The 12,662-nt window shown below is 34.6% G+C and overlaps 1 protein-coding gene across 2 annotated transcripts in view; it reads left to right on the top strand.

Moving 5' to 3' along the window:
- LOC131146409 (uncharacterized) overlaps positions 1 to 7,326 on the top strand; it is a 30,345-nt gene extending 23,019 nt beyond the window's left edge. Inside the window, exons 8-10 of one of the 2 annotated variants that reach the window (XM_058096004.1) lie at positions 87 to 177; positions 355 to 489; positions 7,104 to 7,326. In XM_058096004.1, coding sequence (XP_057951987.1) covers positions 87 to 177; positions 355 to 474 — 211 coding nt within the window. In that variant the 3' untranslated portion in view covers positions 475 to 489; positions 7,104 to 7,326. Of the gene's footprint in view, positions 1 to 86; positions 178 to 354; positions 779 to 7,103 lie in introns of those variants that run through there. The other variant, XM_058096003.1, reaches the window with a different exon arrangement.
- The last annotated feature ends 5,336 nt before the right edge of the window (positions 7,327 to 12,662 follow it).

Raw genomic sequence — 12,662 nt, 5'->3', positions numbered from 1 at the left:
GTTTCTGATTCACTTTTCAGGCTGCTGAGCACACCACCATGTCCTGACTGAAGCTTGATGTTTTGTGTTTCTGATTCACTTTTCAGGCTGCTGAGCACACCACCATGTCCTGTTCTTGAGGCTCTTGGGAAGAAGCTCTCCTTTGAGATAGCAGTTGGCTTAAATGGACGGGTTTGGGTATTTTTTCAGGCCCTTATTTACTCTGATCCCTTATTTACTCTGATGTGTTCATGTGGTCCCTTATTTCGAGTTCCTTTTTGCGCTTTGAAAGCCTCTTTTGGGGGCTGAGCTCCAAGCTCGATCAGCTTTGTGTTGTCTGTTGCATACTGGATAAAAATTCTTTTTGAATTCTAGGTGAACGCGGAATCACCATCCGCCATCATCCTCGTTGCCAATACAATAATGAAATCAGAATCCTTAAGCTGGACGAAGCAGAAAATTATGGTGGAAAACTTGCTTCAGAGAGTTCATTGATATCAATTTGGTCCGGTACGTTCCAGATTTAAGCCTCACTCCTTGGCTGATTAGAACAAGCATTTTAAAATTGTTATATTATTAGCCCAGAAGTAATTTAATTACATAATAGCTGCAGTTGATTCTTTCTTAACCCATGTATGCTGTAATCGCTGATTTTGCTAGGCCCCAAAACACCCCTTTTTCTCATCTGAGGAATACTGTTTTTTCTTCATTATTTGCCTTTGGAAGTATATGCTTGAAAAATTATAACGCTCTTAGTTTTCTTGATTAAAATATGTTACTGTTATTTTATAGACAAAAATGCCCTTAAATTATTACACTTTTTATTGTGGCTTGCATGCAAGATTTCTAAAAATATACACAAGATTCTCAACGTAATGGTTGAACATGAGAATGCTATGGAGCATTTCAAGAAGAGAATCATGCCTTGAAATGTATAAAGAATATGTTTCGACACAAAAAATTACTGCAAATGTGCACTTTATTAAACTTAATTAAATCCATATAAAATTTTAAACAATCATAAATTTTAAAAAATCAGCATTAAAATGATCAAATTAATTGGAATAATTGAGCTAATATGATGCTGGAGTATTAATAATTAAAATTTATTATTATAACACAATAACAATATTAATTTTTTTATTAATAATTTAAAATATAATGATAAAATGAAATAATATTGCATTGTATGAAACATTGTTGTCTAACTTGCAAAATAACAATGCCAATTTGGTCCAAAAAGGAAGATTTCTGTGTGAATAAGATTCTCATGAAAACTATCATGGAGGAGTATAGGAATGAGATAATACTTTGTGGAAATCTTTCATTCTTAAGAATGTTAAGGTGATTGCAAAGTACGATTCTCATAGCTAAACAAATGTGGGAATGAGATGCCATGAGCATCAATTCCAATGAATATTCAAAGATGCCGTGAACTCTATTTTTAAGTGGTAATTTGTAATCTTCAATTTGATGAATAGTCTTTTTAATCCATTCGGTTAGTGTTCGGTTTATATTTCAAGACATGAATTTGGATTCGTATGAATTTAAAATAAATGTAATTTTACACTTCATTTTGTTCAAATGGGTCAAGGTTTTTCCTTCAATTTTGTTTTTGATTGAAACAAGAATTTAGAAGTTTGTCTAGGTTCGGAAGTTGATTGGAAGCTTGTCTTGCACGCAATTAATATTTGATTTTTTTTTAAAAATTTAATCACATTATAATAAATTTTCATTTTAGTACCATTTGATGTAGAGAGCAAGTATAATAAAAAATAGATTTTTTTCCCAATTTCCTTTCGTCAAATGGAACCCTTAATCCAAATAGGGGTCTTAAATTTTCTTTCATTATCGTTTCTCAAATCGAGAAATTAAGTATAATTGAAAGAGAAATAAGAGATGATTACATTTATAAAGATTTACAATTTAAAATTTTTTTATTTTGAAAGAGATGGTAAGAGATACGAGATGTGAGATGTGTTAATTTTCATTGTCTAGTTTAAACTAATAAATTTTTAATAAAATAAAAAAATAGGAGAAGATGAGGATGATCTTGCTAATAAATATTGAAAGTATAATACAGATTTCACTTTATATTATTTTTGCTACCAAAAAATTATGTTCATGTTGATATGATTAGCAATGTTGAATCTATGAACTCCACATCACATTACTCTTCAAAGCATAAAGGCTCCAACACCTACTTGTGACATTTTGGTTGACAATTTTATCCTTTTGGTTCTTAAAGGTTTTGTTTTAAATTTTATTTGTATTATTTGAACATATTTTGATTCTTTGAGTTAATAACGTATTTTCTCTTAACTAGAAAATAAGATTCATGTATTACTAAAGAAGATGACCAAGAAGGTCAATTAGCTAAATCTTAAACTAAGAACTCAAAGTCTTTGATGTTTGTAGACACCCCATTTCGTTCGAAACTCTATATATCAAAAATTGAACTTATTATTTCATCATTCAGCTCAAATTCACACATCAACTTGTAAATATTTATTTTTAAAATATCAAATAAATAAATAAATAAATAAAAATACATAAAAAATAAAAAAATAAAAAATTGATGGCTCAAGCATCTCCATGCTTGCACCTACACACATCATAAGAAGAGATTTCAAATGAGTGGTAATTGTAAATCAAAATTAAAATTTGAAAAAGAAAGAAGTGAGATAGAAAAAGTGTGAGGTTGAAATTGAAAAGTTTCAAACAGCGTGTGACTTACATGAGGTATATAGATATTATTTTAAATACATTTGCAAATCATTAACATAACTCTGAAATCATTTTTTGAACCTAATCAAACACATGCAGAGATTTAACCCACGAGATTACCTAAGGATAGGGGTGATTATCCGCCCATACAAGTAGCACCCCTCTGCTGTAATACTTAGACAATCCTAAGGTCACAACCAAAGCATACTAAGGCACTTACCTTACTCAGTAAGCCCTCAAGTGTTAGTTTGATCTCGTACTCACACAGTTCAACAATAGTTTACCGAAAAAGGTCGTAAGGATAGGGAAATCTACCCGCCTATACAAGTAGGTTCCCTCGGCCCTAGTACGTTATGCGGCTATTGCCACACATGAAGTTACTAGTGCACTCGCCTTACTCAGCAAGCCCTTAGGCGAAGAGTACGTCCCGTCCAATCACAACATGTTCTACATACATAGATACTTCTAGTATCATAATACATTATTCCTTTCTGTCATTATTCATTCATACACATCTGTTCATGTTCATAGCTTAAACATTGCATCACATTTTACTTTACGTAATTCTTCAACATTACATCATTCACATTGTCATTTCATACCATGTCATTTTATTGTCATTTCAAAACATTTTCCTTTCTTTCCTTCGTACTACAGCTGGTCTTTAACCATCATCAGTTAGTCTACAATTCCTTTTAATTGTCATTAGTTAGTCAACATAGAAGTGTGCTAGATCTGCTAACATGATTATCTTTCAGTTGTCTTACATTTACATGGATGCATTTAGTATACACAAACAACATAGTCCATAACATATTTTATTCTTAATACTTTACTTACTTAGCCTGCATCTCATACATTTAACATATATTTGCACAAAATCTCATGCCACACAATTTAACAGTAAAATTCATACATATTCCTGTAAAATAAGCCAACCCACATTTAACATTTATATGCTGAAAATATATTTCATTTCTTACATAATTCTTCAGAAATTACTTTTCACTTTCATTCATTTACTTTCACATACACATAGCTATATAAGCAGTCCTAGGATTAGAAAACACAATTTTACATGGCTAGCATTTTATACCCACATGGAAATATATATATACTTAAATAAATATAATCCATTTTAATTAATGAAAAACCTGATTTAATATGTAATTTCCCCTTACCTGACTTCCGAACTACGCTGGTAGGATCCCCGAACTGATACCCATAGCGTTCACTTGGACCCTGAACCAAAAATCCTAATTTAATTAAAATAAATTCCAACTAACTCAAATCTTAAGAAAAACACTTATTTACTACTTCTTAGGCTCCAAATAACATTATTTATTAAGAAAATCCCAAAATAATTCACTTACCCTGATTTTGGGATGTTTCCCAAACCCTTCAAACCCACGATTAGCTCCTACAGCCTTGTAGAGAACGATCCTACAAACCTGGTGGCGGTTCTAGATTGTCAAATCGGGTCAAATCCGACCCGAAATCGAAGAGAGAAGGCTGGAGGTTTGTTTTAGAGATAGAGAGAGAGAAGAGAGTTCGCGAATTCTCGCTGAAAATGAAGGAAAACTCTATTTATAGGTAGGGCTTTGTTGTGGAGACACGTGGGTTCGTCGACGAGGCACTGTAGAGACTTCGTTGACGAGAAGATACCATTGTCGACGAAATTCAGAGTTCCAAAATTCTCTTTTGGGATTCCTTCGTCGACGAGGAACTAGAGTTCGTCGACGAGCTTTAGAAGGACACTCGTCGATGAAGATAGGACATTCGTCGACGAGACCTGCTATTCTTCTAAAAATCCCCCATTTTCCCTTATTATCCATTAATCCATTATATTTTTCAAATATTTTATTATTTAATCTTTCGGGTCGTTACATTTTAAACTCAAGAAACAAAAAAATATATAAAAAATAAAATACCAACAATAAATATATTAAATAAAATTCCTAAAAAATTCTAAGAAATTGTAGAAAAATGTTGAAAAATGCCAAAAAATTCTTGAAAATTTTTGGAAACTTAGGAATGTTTTTGATATCTTAATTGTTTCTTTTTGTATATTTGCATGAATATTTTATATTTGTATATATCTTATTTTATGTGTGTGCGCGTTCCGATGATAAAACAAAATGTAAAGAGGTGTTTCAGTATTCACCTATATCAGTCATGAGGGGAGTTTATCTAATAAGATCCTCTCATTTCGAGATCTTATTAGACATATCTAAATCATACTTGATTTTATATTTTCTTTTTGAAATTTTAATGTTTATGGGTTTATTAAGGAGTTAATTAAAGGCTATTCAATTTAATTTAGGGATAATTCATAATTAATTAGTTATTGTTCGTAGAATGGGCATGTAAGGGGTGTTAATACCTTCACATAATTGTACACCTGATTCCGACTTTAATAAAAGTAGATTGAGACTATTGGTTCTTTGACCCTAAAATCAGTTTAGAGACCAATCAATGAGTAGTAATTAGATGAACTAATTGCATTTAGGAAAATAGCAGGTTAGTAACGACTCCATCAAATCATTATTATTATCATCGCTCGCCATTTCGGACCATTTTTCGAGACGTTGCGATAATGTTCATACATTTAATTGTGAGGAATGATGTATTCCCAAAAGGGTTAAATCACATTCAGTATTTCGCAACCTAGGGTCATTCTAAATCGTCACAAAACCCAACAATATTTAACTGAACAAATGAATGAAACATATATAGCAAACTCAATATTTCTCGACTATTTAATGCATGTATGTGAGGCAATCAATACAATAAACAATTTAAATCATGCACAACATGTAAGAACCCAAACCGTGATAGGTGGGTTTAATTCAAATAAGAGAGGGGTAAAAAGGTAATTAAACAGGATTCGAACCGTGATAGGTGGGTTTAATTAAAATAAGAGAGGGGTAAAAAGGTAATTAAATATGATTCATCGCCGAAACCAGAGTTCGTTGACGAAGGCCTCATATTTCTCGTCGATGAGGAGTAGGTGTTCATTGATGAGGAGAAATCGAGAAGTATTGTGAAGTGCGATGAAATTCAGGGCTCGTCAACGAGGAAAAGCCGAGGGGTTTCAAAAAATCAAAAATCCCATGCTCGTTGCCGAGGTCATGGTCTCGTCGACGAGAAGACTATAAGGTCTCGTCGACGAGGACGCAATTCGTTGATGAGAAGAGCTGAGTCAAGGGTACTATAAATATCCATTTTCATTACTTCTCAACTAAGAAACCTTATTTTCTCTTGCTATCTCTCTGGAAACTCTCCATACATTTCCTTTCTCTAGATTTATTTGCCATTCATAGTCTGATTTGACGATCCGAAGTTACCACAAGGATTGTGGAAGGATTTTTTACAAGTTCTACGGATCAGATTTTCAGTTCGGCCATTTTTGGGTTTTGGCATAAAATCGCGGTAAGGCTCGGTTTTCAATTCTGATCTGGTAGTTTTGTTGAGAACGGTGTTGTGAATACTTTCTGTATTGGGATTTGTAGGTTTTGGAACTCGATTCGCTATTTAGGGGCCTTAGAATTTGAGATTTGTCATTTGGGGGAAAGGTATGGGAATACAGTTTATATTGGTTATTTTTGAAATCAAACTCAGTAGAATTGTGGTTCACGGTCCTGTGTGCATTTTGGTTACTCATTTGGGGGGATCTAACGGGTTAAACTATGGGTTTTTCATGATTACAATTTTGGGAAAATGGTGTATTGGGCTGCATCCTTGGTTTTGTTGAAAACCGTATGTATGTGATGATTTATACTGTGATATAAAGATGGCCATGCCTTGACTTGTTTAAACTGTATGTGTTTGGAAAGCCATGATTTTAGATTACCAAATGGGCGTGGTTTGTTTGGTTATATGAGCATGCATAGTTGTGTTTTGTTGAAATGCAATAGGAATTGGGTTCCTAATTATTCCAAGTACGAAAGAGTATCCGGCTCTATATCCGAGGGCGTGTGTTTATCGCCTACCATGTAGGCAAGAGTGTCCGGTTCTATATTTGAGGGCGTGAGCCTATACCGGTTGATCATCGAAGGGTGTGGATCCACTAGTTAGCGCCGGTACGATGCCATGGGAGTCTGGGACTAGCCATGTGCTGGTGGCGTTGTGTATCGCGGGTTGGCTACGGGCTAATGCCTGATATCGCGGATCGGCTTCGGGCCAAGGGGTGTGACAACACTGGGTAGATCATGGGCGTGTGTATGCATGTGTGTGTGTGTATGCACTGTACTGGAACTGCATGGTGAAAACACTGGAAATGTTTTTAACTGTGTATATTTTGCTGTCATGATAACACTTAAATGCCACACACTAATGTAACCTGTGTTTGCCTTACTGAGATGTGTCTCACCCCTACTATACGTACATTTTTACAGGTCATTCGAGTAACCGGAACTAGCATCCTGGTGTTGGGAGCATAGTGGTCGGTGTACTGCAGTTAGCGCTTGTGTAAGTGCTAGGAATTTTGTTTCACGGGTTACTGTTTTTGGGTATATTTGGCACCTGGTTGTACGTTTTGTATGTGTGGAGCCTGGACTCCGTATAGACTCTAGTATGGTACCATGTATGTATAGAATGACTTTTTTTTTTTTTGCTGCGTATATTCCGTTGTGTTTGGATGTATATAGGGTGCCTGGGAACCCCACAGGGTCGGACCCTCATCCTTTGTGTTGTATCTTTGGATATTTTGTTGGATATAGGGACATGTTAGGTTACATTCTCACCCCTGGGTTCCATTTCCAGGTTTGGGGTGTGACACAACATACACAATATATCAAATATAAACATACATGTGCACGAAATATAAATAGCAAAGAGAGAGAGACACAAAATATGTTATCGGCATTCAACCAATTTTGTCTTCGTTCTCGCCTCAAGACAAACCTGCTTAAAGGATTCCACTACCTTTGTTCACTTATCGGATTGAGCGACACTATTACAACCTCTCCTTACGGGGCAAGGAAAAACCCTAGCTCAAATTACGGAGCTGAGCCCAACCAACAACTACATGTTATAGAACAGTGCTCCTAGTTCTCCTAATCGGGTCTGAACCAATCCAGTGCACTTTACAGGACAGTGCAATCCTCCTCTGACCACACGTTGGGAATACAACAATGATAATAAAAGTTTTGTGTACAAATAGAATGCTTTTACAACAAGTAGATGATGTACAACAGTTAAGCACAATACACTCACGAATGATAGGAGATTAAACTCAATAAAGATTTTGTTAAACTATATGTCAACTCTCAAAATTTGTGTATGAAGTAAGGTGTACTCCCAACAGGGGGTATGAATTGGGTTTTTAAAATTTCTTTGGAAACTTTAATCTAGTATAACCCTTTTCAGATTAAATTAAATACAATCACACTCTCCAATTAACAACACAATTAAATTTATCAGCAACTTCACAACTACAATTGATTTGCAATGACCAACACTCAATCCAAGATTTAATATTTATTAATGAAGATGATAAAGGTCAAAACTTCAATATTCAGAATTCTGCTTTTCAATATATCAATCCAATCAATAAGGTAAGCTTTTACAATATAAAACAAAATAGAAATTTCAGCAAGCTTCCAAAATTTAGATTTTGATATCAAATGAATTACTTGAGTTTAAGTATGTTAATGAGCTTTGACATTTATCAATGTATTCCCTTTAATCAAGGATTTCGAAATTCCTAATAACTATTTAATTTCTAGCAATTAAGTAAACATCCATGCAATTTATATATGTAGAAAAATTAAAGAGATTTAGGGAAGAGCAAGACACCGAGATTTTACGAGGTTCGGCTATACCACCTATGTCATCGCCTTAGGCAAACCACCCAAGGAATATTTTACTATACCACTCCCTTAACCAAGCGGAGCAAATCGTTTACACACTCCTTTAAGTAGGATGGAACCCTCCTCTCCAAGTGATACACCACGCTGTAGTCCAACGATTCAACAATCCTCAACCGTAAAAAAACAACAAGAAGAACAAGAACAATCTTTGGTTCGTACAAGAATACTCTCATCTAGAGCAAAATTGTACACAATAAAAACAATATACTTTAGCAATATAATCAATATAAAGATTTGAAGCTCAATGTAAATATCATCGTGGATTTATCTTAGATTGAAATCTTAGTAGAAAATTCTGAGTACAGTGAGAATTGATTAGCACAAATTCAGTAAAGAAATTTCAGTAAAGTGTATTCAGTAAAAGAGCTTTGAGAGTATGAGTGTAAGCTTGAATACTGATTGCTTGATTGTTGGTGTGTAATTCTCGCAATCAAATTGTATTTTTAGAGTTTAAAAAGTAATTTTCGTATTGTTACTTGGAGTATTTCCCAAGTTTTCACGAAGTTTGGGGGCCAAGCAATCATTTTTGGAAACATTCCCTCGTTGTGTAAAATTTAAATTTACGAAAGGTCAGTCACCTATACCCAAAGGGCCTATCGCCCATGCCTTTAAAATACAACGTATTTTGGAAGTCAGTACTGGGTTAGTCGCCAGAGCTTGTCAAGTCCGTCGCCTGACTCGGTTATGTTTGAATATTTTAACAACCCAAAAAAATGTCAGTCACTTGAGAAGATTTCCTCAGTCGCCTGTATTGGTTTTTTTTGAATATTTTAAAAAAACATATAAAAGGTTAATCGGCTGAGCTTGCTTAGTCAGTCACCTGAGCTTGCATTTTTTTGTTTTTAAGAACTTTGTTTCGAAAAACTCTTTAGCTTTTAAACTTGGAATTTTGATTTGAAACTTTTTAAAATATATTTTCCAAGGTTTTGAAAAACGGGTCTCTAAGTCAATAATTATTCCTAAAAGCTTCAAACGTTTATATCGAAAATGTGAAGTACTTACATGAGACTTTTAATATTTTGAACTTTCTAATCACTAAGTCTTCATATATTGGTTTCCATTCTTTGTATCTCTCTTGAGCTTTCTTTCTTCAATTGTCTTTTGCTTCATCATGGGCCAAGTCTTTAAGCATAATCTTCCTGTGAGTGTCTTTAAAAAACACTTGAGCTTGATCTTTTTGGAACTTGATCTTTTAAAAAACTTTTGACTTTGATCTCTTTATCATAGCTTTTGAGCCCTGAAACTTATCTTAGAAAAACATGTTAAGTTTCTTTGGTTTGTTATCATCAAAATAAGATTCTAAGCCTTGTTAGGCCAACAATATCCCCCTTTTTTATGATGACGAACAAAAAGCAAAATGGAGTATGCCATAATAAGGCTCCCCCTTACGATAAGCACAATCTTAACAATGTTTATCAGGTCATATCAATATCATATCATGGAAACCAATGTCAAGAGTAATATCAATATCATATCATGCTCATGGATACCAATTTGTTATACTTAATTGAATCCCCCCATTTTTGATGATGACAAACAAAAAGCAAAATGGAGTAAGCCATAATAAGGCTCCCCCTTACGATAAGCACAATCTTAACAATGTTTATCAAGTCATATCAATATCATATCATCATCATATCATGGAAACCAATATCAAGAGTAATATCAATATCATATCATGCTTATGGATACGAATTTGTTATACTCAATTGTGCGACTCGAATATCTCTCTCCCCTTTTTGACATCAATCAAAAAGAGAAAGGCTGCAAAAATAGCATGTAAAGGAAGGATATGACATCAATGAAAGCATACAAAGTAGAAAGTTTCATTCATCATGCATAACACATAGAAAAGAAGTCCCAAAAAAATAGCACAAGAACATGCAGTGTTATGGAACTCATATTACAACACATAATAATGTTCAAAAGCAAATAAAACAACAGCTAATCGTTAGCTGCATTATCATTGTTTCCATCAGTGTCACTTCTAGCTTCCTCTTCTTCATGATCACTTTCATCTTCTTCCCCTTCTTCTCCTTCTTCCGCTTCACTTATCTCCATCGGAGACTTTTCTAGTGAAGAACTAGCTATATGTTGTTCAATGTGGCCAATCCGCTTGTCTAAAGAAGAGTAATTTTCTTGAAGAGAAGCAAAGTTATCTTAAAGGGAGCGAAATCCATATCTCATGTAATTGCTAAAGATGGTGAATTGTTGATTATAGGCAAGGAACCATGAAGGAACATCCTCTACTTGAGGAGCAAACTGCTGATCTGGTTGTTGGGCAGGTGGTTGTGGTTCAGGATCTCGGTAACATAGCCTACCTCCTTTGGGAAACCACCCTCATTCATGTTTTTCATAACCCATTTGCTTAAGGGTAGTAGCAGAGAAGATGTCATAGTGGGTTATTTTGACAAACATCTGTGATTATATGAAGGTGTGCAAATATCAAATTCAGAATTCCATTATATGGAAGAACAACACGACGAGCTTCTTCCCTTGTAATCATCCACTTTAGAATAAGACTTGGTAAATCCAACTTCTTCCCTTTGAGGAGACACCACAGTACAAAACAGTCTAGATATGTAACATGGTTGTGTGATCCTGCTCGTGGTAAAATGTTGTACGTGATGAGTTTTTGAAGGATCTGTACTTGCAAGTTCAGTTGTTTATAAAGCGGGGGATTGCCGAAATAAACAGGTTCTTCATTCATAACCAACGGCAGAAATTCTTTAGGAGTGAAGTCCTGATCCATTATCCATGATTGTCCAGTTTGAGGACATTCAAACTTGCCTTGTTTGATATGTTGAACTTTGGCTAAGGTTTGTGGGGTGAGTGTAATCGAATTCCCCATGACTTCGGTAGAAAGAACCAAGTCTCCTTTAACCAAATTAGCATAGAATATTTTGACTAAATTTGGATAATATCTAGTAGCTTGATACGAGATAAATTTTTTCCATCCTAGTTCTCTAACACAGGCAATATTTCGGGAAAATCTATTTCAAGGAAAGATTCATCAAGAACTTTACCAAATATAGGATCCGTGGAATGAAAATGAGTTTGATATGGTTGCTTTGCATGTGGAGAAATAAGCCATTTTTCAACATCATCGTTGTCAATGTGTTTGGAGGATGATGCTTTGTTTCCAACTATTTTTGTTCATGGCATGATGGTTTTTTTTTAATTTATAAACGAACAGTGAAACACTAGAAAACTGAATGAAGATGAAGTAGAAGTATAAGATTCAAGAGGTAATCGAAGGTTTTCAAGAGGTGAGAGGCTGGTATATGGAGGAGAGGGAGTTTAGAGGAGTGGACATGTAGGGTTAGGAGACTAAGGGCTTCAAAAATGAGGGTTTTATATACTTAAGTAAATAACTTGCCGAACGTCAGTCGCTTGACATTCATAGAGTCAGTTGCCTGGCGTTTAGTATTCTTCATAAATTTGTCAGACAGTAGTGCGTTAGTCGACTGAGCTTCATAGGGCCAGTCGCCTGACATATGAAGTCATTGCAAACTTTTTCAAACAGTAGCTAGTCAGTCGACTGAGCCATACGAGTCAGTTGCTTGACCTTCAGACTTCCTATTTTCTTTTTCAAACTACTTCTCTACTATGTAATAATCTTAGTTCACGTCTAATAGAGATAAATCGATCCTCTAAAAGTGGTTTCGTAAAGATATCTGCCCATTGATTACTTGTATTCACAAATTCAAGAATTATATCCTCTTTTTGCACATGATCTCTCAAAAAATGATGTCTAATATCAATATGCTTAGTTCTTGAATGAGATATTGGATTTTTGGAAATATTTATGGCACGTGAATTATCACATTTTATAGGTACAGCTGAATACTTCAAATTGTAATCCTTTAACTGTTATTTTACGTAGAGAGTTTGTGCGCAACAACTGCCTGCTGCAACATACTCAACTTCCGCAGCAGATAGTACTACGAAATTTTGTTTCTTGGAGAACCAAGACACAAGATATCTTCCTAGAAAGTGACAAGTACCATTTGTGCTTTTCCGATTTATTTTTCATCCTACATAATCCGCATCTGAATAGCTAATCATCTCAAAGTCTGTATT

This window comes from Malania oleifera, chromosome 13 (genome assembly GCF_029873635.1).
Source record: "Malania oleifera isolate guangnan ecotype guangnan chromosome 13, ASM2987363v1, whole genome shotgun sequence".
Taxonomy (NCBI): Eukaryota; Viridiplantae; Streptophyta; class Magnoliopsida; order Santalales; family Ximeniaceae; genus Malania; species Malania oleifera.
This window is presented reverse-complemented; position numbering and strand designations above follow the sequence as displayed.